The 24,644-nt window shown below is 47.9% G+C and overlaps 1 protein-coding gene across 1 annotated transcript in view; it reads right to left on the bottom strand.

Annotated features, from left to right (window-relative positions):
• TSKU (tsukushi, small leucine rich proteoglycan) overlaps window positions 1-24,381 on the bottom strand; it is a 70,048-nt gene extending 45,667 nt beyond the window's left edge. Inside the window, exon 1 of the mRNA XM_033950511.1 lies at window positions 24,155-24,381. Coding sequence (XP_033806402.1) covers window positions 24,155-24,200 — 46 coding nt within the window. The 5' untranslated portion in view covers window positions 24,201-24,381. The remainder of the gene's footprint in view (window positions 1-24,154) is intronic.
• Window positions 24,382-24,644: the final 263 nt, after the last annotated feature.

The raw sequence follows: 24,644 nt of genomic DNA, 5'->3' as shown, positions 1-24,644 counted from the left end.
CAGCAGCTAAGAGTTTGCTTTTAGCAGAATCGTGCAATGGAACAGAACTATTTTTTAAAAAATTTATTTTAGTATTTATATTCTGCTTATAGACTAAGCAGTGGCCTAATGGAGTGGCCTAGTGGTTAGAGCCACAGCCTCAGCACCCTGAGGTTGTGGGTTCAAATCCCGCACTGCTCCTTGTGACTCTGGGCAAGTCACGCAATCCTCCTTTGTCCCAGATACATTAGATAGATTGTGAACCCACTGGGACAGACAGGGCAAATGCTTGAGTACCTGATTTTAAACTGCTTAGATATCTTTGATAGGCAGTATTATAAATACTGAAATAAATATTCAGGTACTCAAGCATTTTCCCTATCTCTCACAGTCTATGTAATATACCTGGAGCAGTGGAGGTCACAAGGAGAGCAGAGAGTTTGAACCCACAACCTCAGGGTGCTGAAGCTGTAACGTAGTGAATCACAAACTGTGTGCCGCGGCGAGATTCTGGGTGTGTCGCCAGGGACTGAAGGCCACATGAGTGTCACTTCTGGCGTCGGTGCCTCTCCTCCCCCACACGAACCTCATTTCGTTTTCCCCGCTCGCACGCTTGGAGGCTTCCAGACACGGTGGGGCTGGGATCGGACCCGCAGCCTTAGGTTGCTAAGGCAGCAGCTCTAGCCACGCCTCTATAAAATGGTATGTAAATTTTCAGAACAGCCCCTAACCTGCTCATGCCCCCACCCTTTTTGAATTTTGCGCTAATGGATTTAGGTTTCCGGTGTTACAGAATAACACGCAAGCAGATGCATGCGCAAACCAAATTAGTGTCAATTAACTTCAATAATTAAGGTCAATTAATTGACAGTTAACAGCTCATTTAACCAATTTGCTTTCATGCGCATTACGTGCTGAAATTTCAGCACTCTGGGTCCCTTTGATAAAGGTGCGTTAGGACTTTAACGCGCGGAATAGCGCGGGCTAGCCGCTACCGCCTCCTTTTAAACAGGCGGTAATTTTCCGGCTAGCGTGCGCTAAAAACGCTAGGGCACCTTAGTAAAAGGAGCCCTCTGTATAGGCAGGTATTTCCTACGGATGTAAACGGACAAAAAAGTTTGGTTTGTGCTCGTTTAAAATGATTTTTTTTGTCCTTTTAAATTTGCCCTATTTGGTTTGTTAATCGGGTGCTGTATCTGCACAAGAATAAGCCCAATCGATTGCACATATGTTAATTCACAGTAGAGAATGACACGGTGACAAAATTCATCACCGTCCCCGTCCCCGCGGATAACCGCGGGAAACCATCTTCATGTCATTCTTTAAGGAGAGAGGGAAGAATCAGAGTATGAATGGCCACAACCACTGACCCACAAGCTTTGCTTTGAAGAATGCTGGTGTCGAAGGACTGAGGTTGAAACAGACACTACAGAATGACAGTCTGTGGTATCCAGAGCAGATGTTGTGATGTCATAATGCCTCATTCCACCAGTGCCTAAGCCAATCACATCAGTGATGTCACAATGGCTTCATTATCCTTGGCTCCCATAAGAATCAGAGTATGAATGGCCACAACCACTGACCCGCAAGCTTTGCTCTGAAGAATGCTGGTGTAGAAGGACTGAGGTTGAAATAGACACTAGAAAATGATATGGGACTATTTCCCGTGGTTATCTGCGGGACGGGAACAGTGATGAATTTTGTCACCGTGTGATTCTCTAATTCACAGGTATACATGAATATCCGCCCCCTTTACTAAACTAAACTAAAACTTAGGCTCTCTTTCACTAAGGTTAGCGCACCTTAGTAAGAGGGGGCTAGCTTTATATACCGGGTCTTCAACCAGAGGAAGCGCGACACGGTTAACAATAAATTAATAAAAATGCTAAAATACATGGAGATTCATTTTCAAAGTGTTTAGCAAATAGGAAAGTTTTCAAAGATTTACGGAAAGATTGGAAGGAGCTGGGACACCTCAAAATTAAAGGAAGATCATTCCATAATTGGGGAAATTTAAAAGCCAGAGAAAGGCTGAAATTCTCGACTCCTTGAATTCCTTTCCTAGAAGGGAGGGAAAGTTTAAATCGTCGAGTGCCTCTCGCATATGAAAATCTAAAAACGTTCCGTAGAAGAGGAATAAAAATACCATATAAAATTTTAAAAATAATACATATACAGTCAAACCTCAGTTTACGAGTGCACCGGTTTGCGAGTGTTTTGCAAGACGAGCAAAACATTTGCAAAATCGGCGCCTCGGAAACCGAGTTTGACTCGATTTAAGAGTGCCATCCCCCGTGATCGGCATCCCTCCCCCCCGCTCGCGTCATCCCCCCGAGCACCGAAACGAAATCCCTTACCCTGATTGGGCACCGGCACCAGCACCAATGCATAGGACATGCCAGTGCCCAAAGACCCTCCCTCTTCTGGGCTGGGCAGTACGTCGGAGATCCTCCCTCTTGCCTGTGCTGGGCTGGACTGGGCCTTGAGCATTTGCGCATGCTCAAGGCCTTCTGGTCTCACTCTCTCCGAGATTCTGAATCTGAGAATCTCGGAGAGAGCGAGACCAGAAGGCCTTGAGCTTGTCCAGCCCAGCCCAGGCAAGAGGGAGGATCTCCGACGCACCGCCCAGCCCAGAAGAGGGAGGATCTTCAGGCACCGGCACCGGAATGTCCTATGCGTTGGTGCTGGTCCCAATCGGGGTAAGGGATTTTGTTTCGGTGCTCGGGGGGATGTAGAATCGCGGGGGAGGGGGGGGCGACATGAGCAGGGGGGAGGATGCCGGTTCGCAGGGGGAGATGCCGGATCGCGGGAGGGGGGGTATGGAGCAGCATAGGTGGCCTCAAGGGGGGGGGGGGAATGGAGCAGCGCCGGTAGCCTCGGGGAGGGGGGGGAGGAGGTGGAACGGATCAAAGTGAATTTCCCTTACTTCCTCTGGGGAAACTCGCTTTGATATACGAGCAATTTGGTTTACGAGCATACTTCTGGAACGAAATATGCTCATAAACCAAGGTTCCACTGTACATTTAAACTGAATTCTGAGATAAACCGGAAGCCAACGAAGGCTCAAAAGCAAAGGAGTCACATGGTCGAATTTCCTTTTTCCATAAATCAACTTCGCAGCGGTATTCTGAATCAATTGTAGTCTTTGAAGACAGATCTTTGTGATGCCAAGATAAATAGCATTACAGTAATCTAGCCGAGATAGTAAATGATTGGACCAGGACAGAAAAATGACGTTGATGGAAAAGAGATCTAACCTTCCTCAGCATTCGTAAACTGTAGCGCAATTTAGCACGCCGGCCCCAGCGGTAACAGCTCCGACGCTCAGTTTTGTAAAAAGAGGGGTGGGGATAATATGAGATGTGTGTGCACTTTAAAATTTTAGCTCTCCAAACCAGCCAGATTTGCGCTCATGAATACACACCCTACAGAGGCAAAAATGGAACTTCAGAGCCGGCCTTAGAGTTCTAGAAGGAAACCCAATCTAAAGCCACTTCGTTTCTTTGGCAATAATAAGGCATCGTGCCAAAGCCCAGGATCTGCAGCTCCCCAAAATTCGCACACCCTCCCTCAAGGAGTAAGCTGGCGAGCACAAAGGCAGGCCTGTGCCCAAACGTCAGTGCCAGCATATCAATGGCACCAGGCACTCCGCTTTGCAGCCAGCTGCCTGAATTAACGCTGCCAGCCGGTCCGTGCGATCAGCATGCCTCCTCCCCTCCCTCATCCTAGGAAACCTGGGCTCTGAAAGAGACTTGAATGGCTCAGCCTACAGCACCCCAAAAGCCATCCACCCTAGCTTTGAGAGTCTTTGGTTGCAAGATCTTAAATCTGAGCTTTAGAGAACAGAAAAAAAAACAAAAACTCCACACCACAAAACCTCAGTACTATTTGCTTCACAAACCAGTCTCTGTTCTAGGGGGTAAATGTTGCGTCTATATCCTCACAGCACTCTAAAATAATTTGTTAGGCATATAAGGAAAGCAGAGAGAGCCCTATGGGGAGGTGGAACTCACTGGTAGAGCTTGCTGCCTCTCCACCCTGAGGTTGTTAGATCAAATCCCAGTGCTGCTCCTTGTGACCCTGGGCAAGTCACTTAATCCACCAGTGCCCATCGCTTTGAAATGCCAAAGCCAGTATACAAGTCCCCATTCCCTTTCATCAAACCCTGTTTCCAACAGTGGCCAACCCAGGTCCCAAGTACCTGGCAGAAACCCAAAGAGAAGCAACATTCCAGAGCTGAGGTTGTGATGTCATAATGCCTCATTCCACCAATGCCTAAGAGCCAACCTCAGCAGTGATGTCACAATGGCTTGATTGTCCTATACTCGGCTTACATAAGAATTGCCACACTGGGACAGACTGAAGGTGTGGCTCACTGGTAGAGCTGCTGCTTCTACACCCAGAGGTTGTGAGATCAAATCCCACTGCTGCTCCTTGTGACCCTGGGCAAGTCACTTAATCCACCAGTGCCCATCGCTTTGAAATGCCAAAGCCAGTATACAAGTCCCCATTCCCTTTCATCAAACCCTGTTTCCAACAGTGGCCAACCCAGGTCCCAAGTACCTGGCAGAAACCCAAAGAGAAGCAACATTCCAGAGCTGAGGTTGTGATGTCATAATGCCTCATTCCACCAATGCCTAAGAGCCAACCTCAGCAGTGATGTCACAATGGCTTGATTGTCCTATACTCAACTCACATAAGAATTGCCAAACTGGGACAGACTGAAGGTGTGGCTCACTGGTAGAGCTGCTGCTTCTACACCCAGAGGTTGTGAGATCAAATCCCACTGCTGCTCCTTGTGACCCTGGGAAAGTCACTTAATCCTCCAGTGCCACTGCTCTGAATGTCAAAGCCATAAAAAGGCAGTATACAAGTCCCCATTCCCCTTTGTGGAAAACCACACTGAACAGTGTGTGCGCTCCCTTTCACATCCAAGTAGGAGGGGCTAAAATTAGGATGGAAGAAAGGCAAAAAGAGGGGAAGCTTTTAAAACTGGGACGCACAGGCTACATAGTACCCTCAGCTCAGAATACATAGAACAGTCTCTTTAATGATACCCGTGTAACATAGGAGCAATCTCTCCTGCAGCACCGCAGATGCCTTGTTCAACCATGCAGAAACTGAGCTCTCGGCAGGTTTGGGAAACAGGACAGATCCAAAGGCCATGTGTCCCTCAGCTTGAGGAAATATGGGTCCCACCTTCATTAGCTAGACCGCGACTGAATTATCTAAAGGTGCCCAAATGGACAGCAGGTAGGGCTTCCCTCGACAAATGGCACTGCTGCTCCAAAGTTTCACCCCTAAATAAGAACATAAGACTGGCCACACTGGGACAAGCCAACAGTGCCTCAAGCCCAGTATCCTGTTTCCAGCAGTGGGCCACCCAGGTCACAAGTACCTGGCAAGATCCCAAAGAGTAAAACATATTTTCTGCTGCTTATCCTAGGAATAAGCAGTGGATTTAACTAAGCCCATCTTAATGGCTTATAGACTTTTAGGAAATCTAGCTAAACCTTTTTTAAACCTTGCTAAGCTAACTGCTTCCACTAAATTCTCTGGCAACGAATTCGAGTTTAATTACTCGTTGACTGAAGAAAGTTTCTCCAGTTTGTTTTAAAATGTGCTATAATGTGCCAATTCAACCCTCCCACCATTTGCCCAATATCCCCCCGATTCTACAAAAGATTTCCCAAAGTTGGGCGCAATCCAGAGATGTGTGCACAACACAATTTGTTAACGAACCAATTACAGTCACTAATTGGATGCCAACAATTATTTAACTACACCATATACACCAGTGGTCTCTAACTCAAAACCTTTGCAGGGCCACATTTGCGATTTGTAGGGACTTGGAGGGCCTCAGAAAAAAAAGTTAATGTCTTATTAAAGAAATGACAATTTTGCATGAGGTAAAACGCTTTATAGTTTATAAATCTTTCCTTTTGGCTAAGTCTTAATAATAATATGGTCATTTCTAGCTAAAGAGACATATGATCAGGAAACGGTTTTATTTTACTTTTGTGATTATGATAAACATACCGAGGGCCTCAAAATAGGACCTGGCAAGACGCATGTGGCCCCCGGGCTGCGAGTTTGAGACCACTGGTATAGGCTAAGGCTCTTTGCATCTGCATTGTGATGTCATAGAACTTTATGGTTATAGAAACACTGAAACATGATGGCAGATAAAGGCCAAATGGCCCATCCACTATCTCCTCCTCTCCCTATTGGCTAAGGCTCTTAACAATTGCATCTCCTCTTCTTATAGGCTAAGGCTCTTTGCACATGCATTGTGATGTCATAGAGCTTTATGGTTATAGAAACACAGTAACATGATGGCAGATAAAGGCCAAATGGCCCATCCACTATCTCCTCCTCTCCCTATTGGTAAGGCTCTTAACATTTGCATCTCCTCTTCCTATACGCCAGTGGTCTCCAACTCCAACCCTTTGCAGGGCCACATTGTGGATTTGGAGGTACTTGGAGGGCCTCAGAAAAAAAAGTTAATGTCTTATTAAAGAAATGACAATTTTGCATGAGGTAAAACTCTTTCCTTTTGGCTAAGTCTTAATAATAATATTGTCATTTATAGCTAAAGAGACATGATCAAGAAACTGTGATTATGATAAACATTCCGAGGGCCTCAAAATAGTACCTGGCGGGCCGCGAGTTTGAGACCACCGATATACACCAACTAGAACTCTTAGGTCATTCCAAGATAGATTAGTTCTCCCTTCAGTAAAAAGGGCAAAATGGGAATCGATTAGAAATACAGCTTTTTATTTTGTGGCGCCGACATTATAGAATCGACTCCCACATGGAATTGGGAATGGATGGGAATTTTAAGGCTTTTAAAACTATGCTAAAAACTTTTCTTTCAAGAGGTATTTGGGGAAAATTTTTATTGCGGCAGAAATAATTCATATAAATATATGAAGTTAGGTTCTTTCTTTATTGATATCCTGTAAAAATTAACATAGTAGACATTTACACCCTCCCCCCGCCTTTTTACAAAACCGTAGCGCCATTTGTAGCGCCAGCTGCGGTGGTAACAGCTCCGACGCTCATAGGAATTCTATGAGCATCAGAGCTGTTACCACTGTGGCCAGTGTTAAAAACACACAATGGTTTTGTAAAGGCGGGGGTTTAATAGGATTAGGTGGTGGTGGCTTTTTTGAGTATATAATATGGAATGTTGCTACTCTTTGGGTTTTTGCCAGGTACTAGTGACCTGGATTGGCCACCATGAGAACGGGCTACTGGGCTTGATGGACCATTGGTCTGACCCAGTGAGGCTATTCTTATGTTTTTACATGAGCCAAGTATAGGACAATCAAGCCATTGTGACATCACTGCTGAGGTTGGCTCTGAGGTATTATGACATCACAATCTCAGCTCTGGAATGTTGCTACTCTTTGGGTTTTGGCCACCGTGAGAACGGGCTACTGGGCTTGATGGACCATTGGTCTGACCCAGTAAGGCTAATCTTATGTTCATACGTGAGCCAAGTATAGGACAATCAAGCCATTGTGACATCACTGCTAAGGTTGGCTCTGAGGCTCTGTGGAATGAGGCATTATGACATCACAATCTCAGCTCTGGAATGTTGCTCTCATTGGGGTTCCAGAATCTTGCTAGTCTTTGAGATGCTGTAATTTGCTACTCTTTGGGTTTTGGCCAGGCACTAGGGACCTGGATTGGCCACCGTGAGAACGGGCTACTGGGCTTGATGGACCATTGGTCTGACCCAGTAAGGCTAACTTATGTTCTTACGTGAGCCAAGTATAGGACAATCAAGCCATTGTGACATTACTGCTAAGGTTGGCTCTGAGGCTCTGTGGAATGAGGCATTATGACATCACAATCTCAGCTCTGGAATGTTGCTCTCATTGGGGTTCCAGAATCTTGCTAGTCTTTGAGATGCTGTAATTTGCTACTCTTTGGGTTTTGGCCAGGCACTAGGGACCTGGATTGGCCACCGTGAGAACGGGCTACTGGGCTTGATGGACCATTGGTCTGACCCAGTAAGGCTAATCTTATGTTCTTACGTGAGCCAAGTATAGGACAATCAAGCCATTGTGACATCACTGCTAAGGTTGGCTCTGAGGCTCTGTGGAATGAGGCATTATGACATCACAATCTCAGCTCTGGAATGTTGCTCTCATTGGGGTTCCAGAATCTTGCTAGTCTTTGAGATGCTGTAATTTGCTACTCTTTGGGTTTTGGCCAGGCACTAGGGACCTGGATTGGCCACCGTGAGAACGGGCTACTGGGCTTGATGGACCATTGGTCTGACCCAGTAAGGCTAATCTTATGTTCTTACGTGAGCCAAGTATAGGACAATCAAGCCATTGTGACATCACTGCTAAGGTTGGCTCTGAGGCTCTGTGGAATGAGGCATTATGACATCACAATCTCAGCTCTGGAATGTTGCTCTCATTGGGGTTCCAGAATCTTGCTAGTCTTTGAGATGCTGTAATTTGCTACTCTTTGGGTTTTGGCCAGGCACTAGGGACCTGGATTGGCCACCGTGAGAACGGGCTACTGGGCTTGATGGACCATTGGTCTGACCCAGTAAGGCTAATCTTATGTTCTTACGTGAGCCAAGTATAGGACAATCAAGCCATTGTGACATCACTGCTAAGGTTGGCTCTGAGGCTCTGTGGAATGAGGCATTATGACATCACAATCTCAGCTCTGGAATGTTGCTCTCATTGGGGTTCCAGAATCTTGCTAGTCTTTGAGATGCTGTAATTTGCTACTCTTTGGGTTTTGGCCAGGCACTAGGGACCTGGATTGGCCACCGTGAGAACGGGCTACTGGGCTTGATGGACCATTGGTCTGACCCAGTAAGGCTAATCTTATGTTCTTACGTGAGCCAAGTATAGGACAATCAAGCCATTGTGACATCACTGCTAAGGTTGGCTCTGAGGCTCTGTGGAATGAGGCATTATGACATCACAATCTCAGCTCTGGAATGTTGCTCTCATTGGGGTTCCAGAATCTTGCTAGTCTTTGAGATGCTGTAATTTGCTACTCTTTGGGTTTTGGCCAGGCACTAGGGACCTGGATTGGCCACCGTGAGAACGGGCTACTGGGCTTGATGGACCATTGGTCTGACCCAGTAATGCTATTCTTATGTATCAATGAGTACCGTATTTTTCACTCCATAAGGCACACTTTTTCCCCCCAGAAAAGTGGGTGGAAATAAAAGTGCGTCTTATGGAGCGAATATAACCCCCCCCCCCTGGGTACCTTTAAATTCCGGCGGTCCAGCACTATATCGGAAGGAGCTTTCCACTCTCCTGTCCCTCCCTCACCGAACAGCTGCCTCCTCATCTTTTGCGGCCAGCGGCGCACAAGGCAGGAGCGAGCTTTTCGCGCTCCTGCCTGGCCCCGCGCTGCTCCCTGAATGGCTGCCATCAGTTCTCACGAGTCCCACTTCGGGTGCAACCACACCCGCGGCTAGCATTGTGCAACCTTAGCTATCCCTACCCATCTCCCTAGACCCGCGACAAATGCCTTGGGGCGGGTTTTTTTCTAAAAACGTGCATCCCGATTGGCTGTCAGACGGCAGTATGACGTCTACCGCTGCCTACAATCGGGACATCCGTTTGTAGAATCAGCCCCTAAATATACAAGTTCGCTGGAACTAAAAATGTGGCCTAAGATGGACGAGCAGATCAGACACACAGGTCTTCTGCACAGACTGGCACCTGGGCTTACATTCAGTGCACATCTGCGTTTCTCTGCTAAGATTTTGCAGTACCAATGTTTGTACATAGAGATACATTCAAGCACATGTGTAAGACGCGCATGCCACTTGGGTGCCGCTATAATCTTTTGCGCATATTCTTATTTGCGCATATTCTTATTGGGCCAGTAAAAAGGCTGCAGGTCATTATGCTCACAGGAGTCCTTTTACTAAATCTGCAGTAAGCATTAGCGTGCGAGGATATGCTCTGGCAACCCATAGTAATGGGGCACTTTAGCACGTGCATAGCGCGTGGAAAAAATAATTTAATTTTTAGCAAGGGGGCATAATCGAAACATTTAAGTACCTCACGGGACGTGTCGAAGTGGAAGATGATATTTTCTTTCTCAAGGGACCCTCGGCCACAAGAGGGCACCCGCTCAAACTCAGGGGCGGAAAATTTCATGGCGACACCAGAAAGTATTTCTTCACAGAGAGAGTGGTTGATCATTGGAACAAGCTTCCAGTGCAGGTGATCGAGGCAGACAGCGTGCCAGACTTTAAGAATAAATGGGATACCCATGTGGGATCCCTACGAGGGTCAAGATAAGGAAATTGGGTCATTAGAGCATAGACAGGGGGTGGGTAAGCAGAGTGGGCAGACTTGATGGGCTGTAGCCCTTTTCTGCCGTCATCTTCTATGTTTCTATGATGGGTCATTTGGCCTTTATCTGCCATCATGTTTCTATAATGAGAAAGTTCTATGACATCACAATGCAGGTGTAAAGAGCCTTAGCCTATAGGAAGAGGAGATGCAAATGTTAAGAGCCTTAGCCAATAGGGAGAGGAGGAGAGAGTGGCTGCTGCAGACACTAGAAAGTATTTCTTCACAGAGAGAGTGGTTGATCATTGGAACAAGCTTCCAGTGCAGGTGATCGAGGCAGACAGCGTGCCAGACTTTAAGAATAAATGGGATACCCGTGTGGGATCCCTACGAGGGTCAAGATAAGGAAATTGGGTCATTAGGACATAGACAGGGGGTGGGTAAGCAGAGTGGGCAGACTTGATGGGCTGTAGCCCTTTTCTGCCGTCATCTTCTATGTTTCATCTTCTATGTTAACTGGGGGAGGGGGTGGCAGAGAACAGGCATGTCAGAACGAATCAGTTAGCGCAAGGGGCGTGGCAGTGTGCCAACTGATTAGCGCAGGGTTATCAACGGGTCCTTACCGCCTACAAAATAGGAGGCAGTCGAGACTCAAGCGCTATTTTTTTTTTTTTTGGATATGCGCTAATACAGAAATTAACGCTTGGCCATTAATTGAGGCAATCGGCCATTTTCTAGCCGAGGGAAAAGTGGCTCTAGCGTGCGGGAAGGACCATCACCTCAGGCCCGGCATTAAAACCATGGCCTCACGCTCAGCCATTTGGTCTCTGAATCTACACCAGCAGTCTCAAACCCTCTACAGGGCCACATTTTGGATTTGGAGGCATTTGGAGGGCCGCAGAAAAAAGTTTATATCTTACTAGTCATTAAGCCCGTTACATTAACGGGTGCTAGTATATGTCTATCTGTCTTTCTTTCTTTCTATGTCTCTCTCTGCCCCTCTCTCTTTCTTCCTTTCTTTGTCTCTCTCCCTCCCATTGTCTGTCTGTCTTTCTTTCTGTCTGTCTCTCTCCCTGGCCCCCTTTGTCTGTCTGTGTTTATTTCTTTCTGTCTCTCTCCCTGCCTGCTGTCTTTCAATCTCGTGCGCTGCCTGCCTGGCCCTCTTTTGTCTCCCCCCCAAAGCAACCAAGATTGCTCCCTGGCCCCCTTTCCCTTCCCCCTCCCCCACTTCCATATGCAGCAACAGCAGCATTCCCCTCCTTCTCTGTGTAGCAGCAACAGCATTCCCCCCCTTCCCTGTGCAGCAGCATCCCCCCTTCCCAGTACAGCAACATTCCCCCACACTTCCCTGTACAGAAACAGCATTCTCTCCTTCCCTGAGCAGCAACAGCATTCCCCCCCTTCCCTGTGCACCCACCCCTTGCCTGCTCCCCCTGTTCCCTACCCTCGTCCATCAACATTTATTTCCTGCATACACTCTACTTGCCTCAAAGAAAAGCCCTGCACCGCGCTGTTGCTGGCCTCGGTGTCTTCTCTACACTGCGGCCAACCCTAGCAGAAACAGGAAATTGTGAGAGGGCGGGCCGCAGTGGAGAGAAGATAGTGAGGCCAGTGGTTAAACGCTGAGGCGAGATGGAGGAGGGGGAAAAATAGATGGCGGCAGGGGAGTTTTGAGATCAGGGCGCGTGCGGCAAGCCGCCGCTCGCGTCTGAAGATTTTAAAAGGCGCTTGGCAATGGGGTGCGTGCGGCAAGCCACCGCTCGCGCCTGAAGATTTTAAAAGCTCCCATGGATCAGTCTGCCCAGCTCCTTACCTTAGTTGAAAGACGCGGTGGCGGCGCCTCTTCGCAGCAGCAGGGCAGACCGTAGAACAGCACGGCCGACAGCTGCCGCGTACGACATCCGCCTCGGGGGAGGAGAGAGTGTTTCGCGCATATGCACACTCCTATCTGAGATGCCCTACAGCGCACGGAAAACGGAACACGCGATGGGAGTGCGCATGCGCGTCTTAGCCTTTTATTATATTAGATGAAAGAAATGACAACTTTGCATGAGGTAAAACTCGTTATAATTGATAAATCTTTCCTTAATTGCTTCTGATCATTTCAGCTATACACTGCTGAAAGCAATGAAAAACTATCTAAACTTCACTTTCTGTATGTTGCACTGTTTTCAGCGGTGTATAGCTGAAATGATCAGAAGCAATTAAGGAAAGATTTATCAACTCCAACCTCCCATTTGTCTCCAAACTCCTTGAACGAATTGTGCTCCACCGACTTCACCCTTTCATTGAAGAACAAGCTGCTCTATCCCCTGTCCAGTCCGGCTTCCGAAAAGGCCACAGCACAGAGTCAGTACTCCTTGATTTCATTGATGACAGCTGGGCAATACTCGACAAAGGCAGTGATGCCCTACTAGTCCTACTTGACCTCAGCGCTGCCTTTGACACAGTCGACCACCACCTCCTCACATCCAGACTCTATGACCTCGGAATCAAGGACACAGCCCTCCAATGGATCACCTCCTTCCTCCATCAAAGGACCCAGACTGTCCTACTAGGAACACACAAATCTCGCCCCAAGCCTATCAAATATGGTGTTCCTCAAGGCGCCCTTCTATCCCCCCTCCTATTCAACCTCTACATCAGGCCTGTCATTGATATAGTGCAGAAATATAGCATTAAAATCCACTCTTATGCAGATGACATCCAGCTGCTCCTCCCACTAGGCGAGAACCGATCGTCCCAAATTACTAACCTCCAACATTGCCTCTCTGATATGAAAACTTGGATGTCAAACAACAAACTTCAACTAAACGCCTCTAAAACAGAACTCTTATGGATCAGGAAAAAAAGCACCAAATTCACACGTCCTACCCTAGCATGGGACTCCACTCTACTAACGGCAACAGGTCAGGTACGCAGCCTAGGAGTAACCTTAGATGGACACCTATCCCTATCTGCCCACATATCCCAAGTAATCTCCACCTCCTTCTACTACCTCCGCCAACTGAAAAGGATCAAACCCTACATCTCCACACCTGACCTCGCCCAACTCCTCTACGCATATGTCCTCTCCAGAATGGATTACTGTAACTCCCTATTTAATGGAATAACCAAAAATAATCTCAAACGCGCTGAACACTGGCTCCCAATTAGCCAGCGCTGTGCTTTCAAGGCCCTAGCAGTAGCCCACAAGAGAATTTATGCCACCACCCCCTCCTACATAAAATCCAAGCTTCCCATCTACACCCCCACTCGCAACCTCTGCTCAAAATCGGAAATACGCCTATGCATTCCCCCTGGAAGGTCCCTCCTCTCAGAAACTGCCCGCAAACGATCCTACAGCCACTTCATCCCACATCTCTGGAATCAACTCCCCCCCCCCCCAACTCAGGCAACAGAACTCTTTATTGACATTCCGTAAAATGGTAAAGACTCTCCTCTTCAACTAAAGGTCTCCCTCAGTCTACACCCCCCCTTAAACCCCACCTCTCTCTTCTCTCCCCTATTTAACTTCTCCCTAAATTTCAGTATAGTCCTCTCTTAGTCTGTACTCTGATAAATTGTTTGTACTCTGATAAATACTGCACAATCTTGTATGTCCAAGCATCTAAACCTATTGTACATCTTATTTCTCTAATTACTTCTACTGTGTATGTTTACTTGTAGACTGTTCTGAGCTACTGGGAGGACAGGATATAAATCTAAATAAATAAATAAAATATAAAGAGTTTTTACCTCATGCAAAAAACTGTGATTTAGATTTTAAAGTATCAACTGCAAGAGACAAGATTTTGATGGAGTCCTCTGGGGGGAGAATCAATATCCGACTTGTGCCATAAGTGTCCGGTGGTCGCGTCCGCAACCGCCTTCAGCTCTCACCTCCTCCAGCACCGGACACAACCGCCATCTTACATCAAGCAGTCACCGCCAGGAGAGGAGTCGAATTTCGCGAGAGTTCACGAGATGACGTGCACGCGCCCAAGCTGCACTGCCTCCAACGGTTTACCTTACGTTCTGGAACGTGGCCCGCCTCACTGCTGTAACCTCACGCAAGCGCTTTCCTGCGTCTGTACGCGACTGTCCTCTCCACTCCACCTCACAATCACGTACAGACAGACGCAGGAAAGCGCTTGCGTGAGGTTACAGCAGTGAGGCGGGCCATGTTCCAGAATAATAGTAACATACCGAGGGCCTCAAAATAGTACCTGGCGGGCCGAATTTGAGACCACTGATCTATACCGAGGAGCCTCATTACCACAGATTTAAAATTTTGCAGTCTGCTGGTGTGTGTGCTAGGCTATGCAGTTAGCTCATGCAAAAAAAAAACCAAAACATTTTTGCAGAGGACACAAGAAAAAACTAACTGATGCACGACACCCGGTTCACTTTTCTGCATCGGCCCCCTGCCTTTGCCATAACCTGTCCTGCCAGAAATCTGCTTCATACCCGGCCAAGCAGAGGAGACTCCCAGATCTTTGAGCTGCAAGCCTGCTTTCACTGCAATTACACTGTATACTACTTAATAAATTAAGTCTTAATGCACAGGGCTCCCTGCCAGCAAAAGACAATTAGGGGTTGCCTTCACTATCTGTGAAATGTTCCCAAGCTGTTTTGTTTTCATGACTTGCAGGAGTTTGCCAGAAGGGGTTAGTACGATCTGCTCTGCTCCGCTTTGATTTCAATTACTCACCCATGTCAGATCACTTTAATTAGCTTATGTAATCCGACATTTTCCAAGGGCAACGTATATATAATAGTGCTACAGGAATAAGTAACAGGATTTTAGGTTTTTGTTGCTACTGGAGTGAAGTAAACCTTGTACTGGTGGTGTGGGGGGCAGGAAGGGAGTTTCAATGGTCAGAGAACAGGACACCCCATTACTTCTGACTCTCTATTAACATGGGTCTGATATTTCTCTGTTCCTGTGTATACAATAGTGCTGCCTGAGTCAGGGAAAAGATTCTCAATTCGATTCGGCCTATTGAATTAATTTTTCGATTCGATTCACTTTTCCCGCTCAATAGGGTGTTTTTTTGTCAAACGTCCTGGCGGGTTTATTTTGAAGCCTCTTCACCCACCCCTGCCCCCTTTGCCCTCTCCAACCCCACGCCTGTGCTATGGTGTAAACAAAACAAAAAAAAGACTTTTCCTCTCTCTTGTAGGTCGTAGTTCATGCTTGCTGTCTAACACCAGCTATGGCAGGATACACATTTCAAACCTGACATATTGTAATCACAAAATAGAAAATATTTCTGTTGTCTGGTCATCGTATTTAAATCACGTTGGTCCCCAGGCTCTGGTTTCTGTTTGTCTTCTATTAACTCGCTCACCAGGGTCTCCTGGTGACATTTTCTTCTTTCTCTGTGCTCACCATCCATCTTCCATCTCTGTACCTTCCTTTCCACTGCCATATCCAACATCTCTTTTCCACTGTCTACCATGTCCCTCTCTGCCTTGTGCCCTGGGTCAAGCCTCTCTATTCCCCTCCATGCAGCATCTCTCCCTTCCTCCCCTCCATTATCATGTGCACCATTTCTTTCTCCACGTGCACCATCTCTCCCTGCCCTCTACCCTACATCCAACATTTCTCCTTCTCTCTTCTCCATGCATCTCTCCTTACCCTCCACCATATGCAGGATAGCTCCCTCTCACCACTTTCTACCTCAGTTGCATCTCTTCCTTCTTCTCCTCCATCCCATCTCCACCAATCCTTCCTCTCCCCCCCCTGTGAAGAAGCTCCCGACCTTCCACCCCCTTTCGGGCCTCCTAAAGCAGCAGCAGTGGCAGTGACCAGCTTTGCAAAGGCAGCGTGGTGAACAGGCTTCTCACAGCCTGCCCATCAGGGCTTCCCTCTGCCACATCATCAGCGATGTCATAAGTGACACGGCAGAGGGAAGGCCAGGAGAAGGCCTGTTCACTGTCACAGCCACTGCTGCTGCCACTTAAGAGGCCTGGAGGTATGTCTGGAGTCAGGACTCGCTGAATCATGGAGTCCAATTTTTTAAAATAGTGAATCGATTCAAATCGAACAGCACTAGTATACAAGCCAGTAAGAAAACACTTAAAAGCAACCCTATCACTTAGATAGTCCTCAAACTACCTGCTTGTTTCTGGAGTCCAAAGGGGTTTTTTTTAAAAATTCTTTATGACCCAATATTCCAGCTGGGTTTACACTTTGTTACAAATGAAGGAGTCCTTTTATTAAGCTGTGCTAAAAACGTGGCTCGCGCTATCCCCATGTCCTCTTTTTAGAGGACTGTCCGGGTGCCTGGACGGATTTCCAAAAATCTGGCAGTTTTGGAACGCTGCGTCTGGAGAGCCACCGAGCATGCGCGGAGGCGACGCGATGATGTCACATGCACGCACGCGACGTCGTCATCACGTTGCATGCTCAGAGGCCCTCCAGACGCAGCTCAGACTCGGGCAAGATGGTAGAAGCACTGATAAAGGACAGCATCTGTGAGCACATCGAAAAAAATGGGCTGATGAAAGCGAGCCAACATGGCTTCTGCAAGGGAAGATTGTGCCAAACAAACTTACTGCACTTCTTTGAGGGGGTGAACAGCCAGTTGGACAAAGGGGAACCCGTAAACATCATTTACCTGGACTTCCAAAAGGCCTTTGACAAGGTACCCCATGAGCGGCTACTTAGGAAGCTGTGGAACCACGGGGTGGAAGGGGACGTACACAGATGGGTCAAACACTGGTTGGCAGGCAGAAGACAGAGGGTTGGAATGAAGGGTCACTACTCGGACTGGAGGAAGTCATGAGCGGAGTTCTGCAGGGGTCTGTACTCGGACCGCTGCTGTTCAATGTATTTATCAATGACCTGGAAACGGGGACGAAGTGTGAAGTTATCAAATTTGTGGATGACACTAAACTCTGTAGAAGGGCGGAAGAGTGTGAGGACCTACAAAGGGACCTAAACAAACTGGAGGAGTGGGCAAATAAATGGCAGATGGACTTCAATGTAGGGAAATGCAAGGTCATGCATATAGGGAGAAAGAACCCGATGTTCAGATACCAAATGGGGGGGAGGGGTTAGTATTAATGGGAAGTAACCTTGAAAGAGATTTGGGTGTACTGGTGGACACAACAATGAAGTCAACGGCACAATGCGCAGCAGCCGTGAAGAGGGCAAACAGAATATTGGGTATCATTAAGAAGGGTATTACTACCAGAACGAAGGAAGTCATCCTGCCGTTGTATCAGGCAATGGTGAGCCCGCACCTGGAGTACTGTGTCCAGTATTGGTCACCGTACCTTAAGAAAGATATGGCAATACTTGAGAGGGTCCAGAGGAGAGCGACACGAATGATTAAGGGCATGGAAAACCTTTCATACACTGAAAGATTGGAGAGACTGGGGCTCTTCTCCCTGGAAAAGCGGAGACTCAGAGGAGACATAATAGAGACTTATATGATCATGAAGGGCATAGAGAGAGTAGAGAGGGACAGATTCTTCAAACTTTCAGAACATAAAAGTTTCGGAAAAGTTGCATTCGGAAAAGTTTTTTTTAATTTTTTTATTATTTATTTATAAAATTTTACAATATTTTCAAGCGTATACATCTTGTACAGTAAAGTGAGATCAAACAACATATTAAACTAAAATTGCAAAATTAATATTACTACAAGGAAATACTAATCTAGCTAATCTCACACTAGTCCTCAATTTTATTGGATCCATAATTAAGAGTAGAACATATATAATTCAAATTGATGATTTTCTCCGACGCCTACAACGGGAACAAGAAGGGTCGGGTGCTAGCTCGTTGGGGACACCGCCGGAGAGTAGTGCGGTGGGTTCCCCTGAGCATGATATCACTCTTAGCCCCGACGTTAGGACGCCACCCCTCCAACCGACGCCGCAAGCTGCCAGCTCCCCACGGGACCAGAATCCACCTGAGGAGGTGGTTTCTTCTTTGTCCACAGAGGCTAGTATGGAGGGCTCGCCGAATATGACAACGGGACTTGCGACCGGGACAACAGAGGTTGCATTCGGAAAAGTTGAAAGGGGACAGCTTCAAAACAAATGCTAGGAAGATTTTCTTCACCCAACGTGTGGTGGACACCTGGAATGCGTTTCCAGAGGGCGTAATAGGGCAGAGCACGGTACTGGGGTTCAAGAAAGGATTGGACAATTTCCTGCTGGTAAAAGGGATAGAGGGGTATAGATAGAGGATTACTGCACAGGTCCTGGACCTGTTGGGCCAATTCGTGAGCGGACTGCTGGGCACGATGGACCTCAGGTCTGACCCAGTGGAGGCATTGCTTATGTTCTTATGTAAGAGACGAGGTTTGTGTGGGGGCGGGGCCAAGCATTCTCTTTTTTTTTGCGTGAACAAATCCAGTAACCCTAGTAAAATGGTCCCCATTTTTTCATATTAACGACCGTGCACTTATTTCCCCACTAGCGTGTAGATCAGGGGCGGGCAACTCCAGTCCGCGAGGGCCGGAATCCAGCTGGGTTTTCAGGATTTCCCCAATGAACATGCATGAGATCTAGTTGCATACAATGGAGGCAGCGCATGCCAATAGATCTCGTGCATATTCATTGGGGAAATCCTGAAAACCCGACCGGATTGCGGCCCCCGAGGAGGGACTTTGACACCCCTGGAGTAGAGGGTCTAGGCCAAGGGTGTCAAATGTAGGTCCTCGAGGGCCGCAATCCAGTCGGGGTTTCAGGATTTCCCCAATGAATATGTATGAGATCTATTAGCATACAATGAAAGCAGTGCACGCAAATAGATCTCATGCATATTCATTGAGGAAATCCTGAAAACCCGACTGGATTCCGGCCCTCGAGGATCGGAGTTGCCCACCCCTGATGTAGATCATTACTTTTTTGTGAGATGTTAAGGCAATGTCCCCCGACCTTTTCAGCTCAGCAGCACATTAAACTCGGTGCCCGAGCTGGAAGGCTCCTGGAAGTGCCCGGATGTCGCTGCGATGACATCACACGCATATGTGACATCATCACGTCAACATCCGCGCACGGGCGGAGGCCCTCTGGCCGTGACCCTGAACCTGTCGCTTCGCCGGTGGGGGACCCTGGAGGAGGGGAGGGGCTGGGAGAGGGGAGTCGTTGGTGCCTCTTGTCCTGTAGGCAGTCAGCCGGCGCCTCTCCTCCTTACTGGCATCTTGTCGGAGCACACCTGGAATCTGTCGCAGCACGCAGTTTGTGATACACTGGGTTAAGGGATCACACACTAACCATGCGCTATTCGGTTACCATGAAGCAATGTTGGTGGCAGTAACCAATCAGCACAAAAAAGTGACGGGACAAAAGCGCGCGAGACTTCAGTGCGCCGCCTAAAAAGTGACTTTTAAAGAACTCCGACTGGGGGTGGAGGGGAACCCCCCCACACTTTACTTCAGACTGTCCGCGCTGCCGTTGGGGGGAGGTGCGGGGGGTGCAACCCCCCACATTATAGAGAAAACTTAACTTTTTCCTAAACATTCGGGAAAAAGTTAAGTTTCCTCTATAATGGAGGGTTCCAACCCCCCCAATCCCCACCAACAGCAGCGCTAAGAGTATGAAGTAAACTGAGGGGGGGGGGGGGGGTTCACCACTCACACCCCGCGTCAGAGCTCTTTAAAAGTCACTTTTTAGGCGGCGCGCTGGTGTCTTGCGCTGAATTGTCGGCGCGCTGAAGTTTCACACGCGAATGACTATGAAACACACAAAACACATCTACTCTCCACCCCAGTGCAAAAAAAAAAAAAAAAATCTATTCTTTTAACCAGGGCTGTGGAGTCGGAGTCGAGGAGTTGGAGTCGGAGTTGGAACATTTATCTACCGACTCCACAGCCCTGCTTTTAACGTGTGGTAGTGCACACTGATCCCAAAATTACCGTGGGGATGACAGAGTGCGCCCCGCCTTAGCTTAGAAACCCCCAACCCCCCTGAAATGTTTACAAACATTAAAGACACTCAAACCATTTTTTTTTTTAAGTCTTCATTTTAAAATCCACTGTTTATGCAATAACCACATGGGTTGCAGTGTGGAACTTTTTCTCCACCCCGTCTCCGATTTATGTAGATTCATGGACATGGCTAGGCAGGAGGAACTCTCCAAAAACTGGAGCAGGCACGCCTCCAAAACAGAAAGGGGATTCTGGAGGATTTAGTTCAGGGATCTCAAAGTCCCTCCTTGAGGGCCGCAATCCAGTCGGGTTTTCAGGATTTCCCCAATGAATCTGCACTGAAAGCAGTACATGCACATAGATCTCATGCATATTCATTGGGGAAATCCTGAAAACCCGACTGCATTGCGGCCCTCAAGGAGGGACTTTGAGATCCCTGATTTAGTTGGATCAAGTGCCAACGGAACTATTCTTACAAACCGCCTCACTTCTCGCCTAGGAATGAATCAGCTGCCGACACCACCTTGAAGAGGCTGAGCCACCAATGACAAAAAAAAAGTCCATGCTCGTTTTGCTGTTTCTCTCCCTTTTGAGTGTGTGCGAACATGCCCGTTTCAGAGAGTTTTACAACTTCTCCCAAATTTTATCACCCCCCAGAAATTCTCTGCCACAGAACCTTCTTCACCTGGGTGTACGTTCGTTTCAAGATCAGACCGGTTCATAGACAACCCCGCGAAAGACAAAGGCGTGCGCCGACAACTGAGCGCAAGACAGAGGCGCGCGCCAAAGAAAATTACAGTTTTTAGGGGCTCCGACGGTGGGTTTTGTTGGGGAGCCCCCCTCCCAGTTTACTTAATAGAGATCGCGCCAGCGTTGTGGGGGGTTTGGGGGGTTGTAACCCTCCACATTTTACTGTAAACTTAACTTTTTCCCTAAGCCGTAAAAACAATAATTTTCTGCGGCGTGCGCCTCCGCACTGCGCTCAATTGTCTACGCGCGCCTTTGTCCCGGCGCACTTTTGACCTGACACCGATCAGACCAACAAGGTTATATCATTTGATCAATACAAACAAAACGTACCCTTATTAGCCCTGAACCATCCAGCTGCGTCCATCCCCCCCCCCCCTTTCTCAGGTTGCTCTGAGCAGCTCAGATGGATCAGGAGAAGGAAGAGGTAAAACGCGGACCTCGCGGATCCAGAACTTCATGTCCTTAACAATCTGAGGTCCGTGCCACTTGTAGTCTCTGACAGACCTCTATGACAATTTGGCTCTGACGGATCCTAATGCTTTTCCCTCCCTATGCTGAGACTGAAGTCTGTGCCACTTTGCAAAGGGAGGGAAAAGCATTAATAATAATAATAATAATAACTTTATTCTTCTATACCGCCATTGTCGAGAGACTTCTAGGCGGTTTACATTCGAAGAAGGCTGGACAATCAGCGAATTACAGGAGGCAAGAATGAGGGTTACATAAGAAATAGAAAGAGGATATCAAATTGCATCGTGAAAGATAGGGAATATATCCTTGAGTGGAGAGGCTTTTGTTTAGGAGATGAATTTGTCAAATAGAGCGGTTTTAATTGATTTTCAGAATGCGCCGTAAGTCAGATTGGTTTTATTTATAGAGTTATTCAGTCAGGATCCGTCAGCGCTAAAATGTCATAGAGGTCAGAGCCATAACCTATGCTGAGATTAAAAGTGGCGCGGACCTCAGATTTTTAAGGACGTGCAGTTCAGATCCGTGAGGTCAGATGCACCGCAGACCCTTGCACACTCCCCCCCCCCTACAGCTATTTGCCATCCAGTATCATATCGCGGGGGTTCTCAGAATCAGCGCAGAGGGAGAGATCTGGAGGAAGGGACGATCGGGCTAATTAGCAAAAGCTACGGTGCGCCTCCTCCCTCCTTAGCCGTTAGGGAAGGCAGAGCCGGGGGCCAGAGCGCGCGCGCAGGGAAAGCGGTGGATTAAGCTAAAAGGCGGACTTGTCAATAAACGCCGGAAGGTTTTTAATTGTCATTGAGGTCTGTCAGAGCCAGAGACTAAAAGTGGCGCGGACCTCAGATTTTTAAGGACGTGCGGTTTTAGATCCGCGAGGTCCGCGTTTCACCCCTTCCCATCAGGAGATGCTACTCGTGTACTGGTTTCGCGACTGCCCATATTTGGATTGTTTCGTTTTAACGCATGCGAAAACTGTGCGCGCCTATTAGAATTACGGTGCACTAAACAACATAAGAACAAAAGAACATAAGAAGCGCCATCTCCGGATCAGACCTTCGGTCCATCAAGTCCGGTGTTCCGCGCACGCGGAGGCCCAGCCAGGTGTACACCTGGCGTAATTTGTAGTCACCCATATCCTTCTATGCGTCTCGTAAGGAGATGTGCATCTAGTTTGATTTTGAATCCTAGGACGGTCGATTCCGCAAAAATCTCCTCTGGGAGAGCATTCCTTATTGTATTGCCAAATAACATGCCCATTTCTTTTTAAAATATGCTAATTTTATGGCTAAAATGAGATGGCACGAAATTAACCAAACCACGGCGGATGGAGCCTTATTGGAAAATATGGAATAGTTATGTAACCTGACGGGCGTCTTCATGCCACTCTGGGCTTGAGCTGGGTTAGTTGGGGGCTGGGAAGGGAGGGGGGATTTAGGAGGGGGGCAGTGTTACGCTGACTCTGGGGGGAGGGGGGTGGCGATGATGGTTCCTTCTAAGGCAAGGGTTACGAAAGGTCAATAACCCTCCTAGTGTGAGCGGATCGCTGGGCACGATGGACCACTGGTCAGACCCAACAGCGGCAATTTTTATGCTCTTATTTTGAAAAGAATTCCTTCTTACGTACATCACACTAGGAGGGTTATCGGTCTTTTTATATTTTGAGGATTAGATGGGTTCTGGAAGGTTCCGCGACTGTGGACTCCTTTTACGAAGGTGCGCTAGCGTTTTTAGGGCACGCACAAGACTAGCGTGCGCCAGCCGAAAAACTACCGCCTGCTTAAAAGGAGGCGGTAGTGGTTAGAGCACGCGGCATTTTAGCGTGCGCTAAAACCGCTGGCGCATCTTTGTAAAAGGAGCCCTGTGTCTTGTCATTGAATATTGCATTTTAATATGTATTACCGTTTGTGTTTTCGATTACAAAACTTTAATAAACACTTTATAAAAAAAAAAAAAAAAAAAAGAGGGGGGTACTGAACCAGAGGAAAGGAGCAAATTTTGCCTACATTCCCCCTTTATAAAGACAAAGGGAAGACAAATACAGTAGTTTTAAAAGGAATGGCTGGGGGGAGGGGGTCACACACACTTGATCACGCTGTAGATTTTATGCTGTCTATAAAAAAATCTTATTATAAATTTTTTAAAAATCTGGGGCCCGTTGATGCCGCTTCCTGCGAGGGATTTTAGGAGTCCAGACTAGTGAAAATGCCATCCTCTGTCCAACTTCTTAACAGATTCCTTATGGCTCACTGCAAACAAGCCTTTGCACATCCCGGGGGGGAAGGGAGGGAGAGAGCCAGGAAGGAAGAGAGAGGGAAATCAAAGCCCGGGAGCTCCGGCCGCCGGGCAGTAGGAGGTCCGGCACTGACCGAAGTTGGAGCAGGACCAGATCCCCATCATGCGATCAAGACATTGACTCTTCAACCCCCTTACGAAACATCAAATTCTGCACTGCCCCCCCCCCCCCCTGAACGCCCCAAGCATCGCTTGGCCATCTTAACAGCGGACCGAGCATAAATTCCAATCCCGGTCCCAAAGTTTCGGCTAGTCCCCGGGATCCGAACCCTTCGGTCGGAGCGCAAGCACTTTCCCACTCTGAATACAGCGCTGCATCGCGTATAACGCCCAGAAGCAGCCAGCGAAGTGACCCGCAGTCCCCCCCCCCCAAAAAAAAAACAAACTTCCGATCAGAAACTAAACAGCGCCTAAGCCGGCTCAGCCCCGCGCAGACGGACAGGCGTCGCTGCCGGAGAGAGATCGGGCCAGCGGGACGGGCAAGGAGGCTACCTGGAAGGCGATCCTGCGGAGAGGAGCCGCTTCTTGCCCCAGCCATGGGATCCAGCCGCTCTGCTGCTCTCCTGCGCCTCTCGGCGGCCTCTTATAGCCCTCCTCTTGCTCCCCCTCCCTAGGCGTCCTTTTGTCTCGTCTCCTCGTGGTCACTGGGCCACCAGTGGCTGCCTCCGATTTGCATCCGAGTGCTTCAGTCGCTCTGCATTCCTCAGCCCAGCCCGGCCCAGGGAGCGTCGGAAAACGCGGCGCCTTTCCCCGCCCCTGCCTGCTAAGGCACCGTCTGCCAAGTGCCCGGACCTAGGGGGGAATGGCAGTAGCCCAGCTGGCAAGAGGGCGAAAAGAAGGAGGAGATTAACCGGGGTCTCCGTGGACCTAAAAAATAAATTGGGCAGATTCAGATCGATCTAGAAAAAGAGAGAGAGAATGTGGTTTTTAAAAATTATTATTATTCTTTATATATTTTATTCACATTTGTTCCATCAATAAG

This window comes from Geotrypetes seraphini, chromosome 6, assembly GCF_902459505.1.
Source record: "Geotrypetes seraphini chromosome 6, aGeoSer1.1, whole genome shotgun sequence".
NCBI lineage: Eukaryota > Metazoa > Chordata > Amphibia > Gymnophiona > Dermophiidae > Geotrypetes > Geotrypetes seraphini.
The sequence above is the reverse complement of the archived record's forward strand: the minus strand, read 5'-3'. Positions and strand labels throughout refer to the sequence as shown.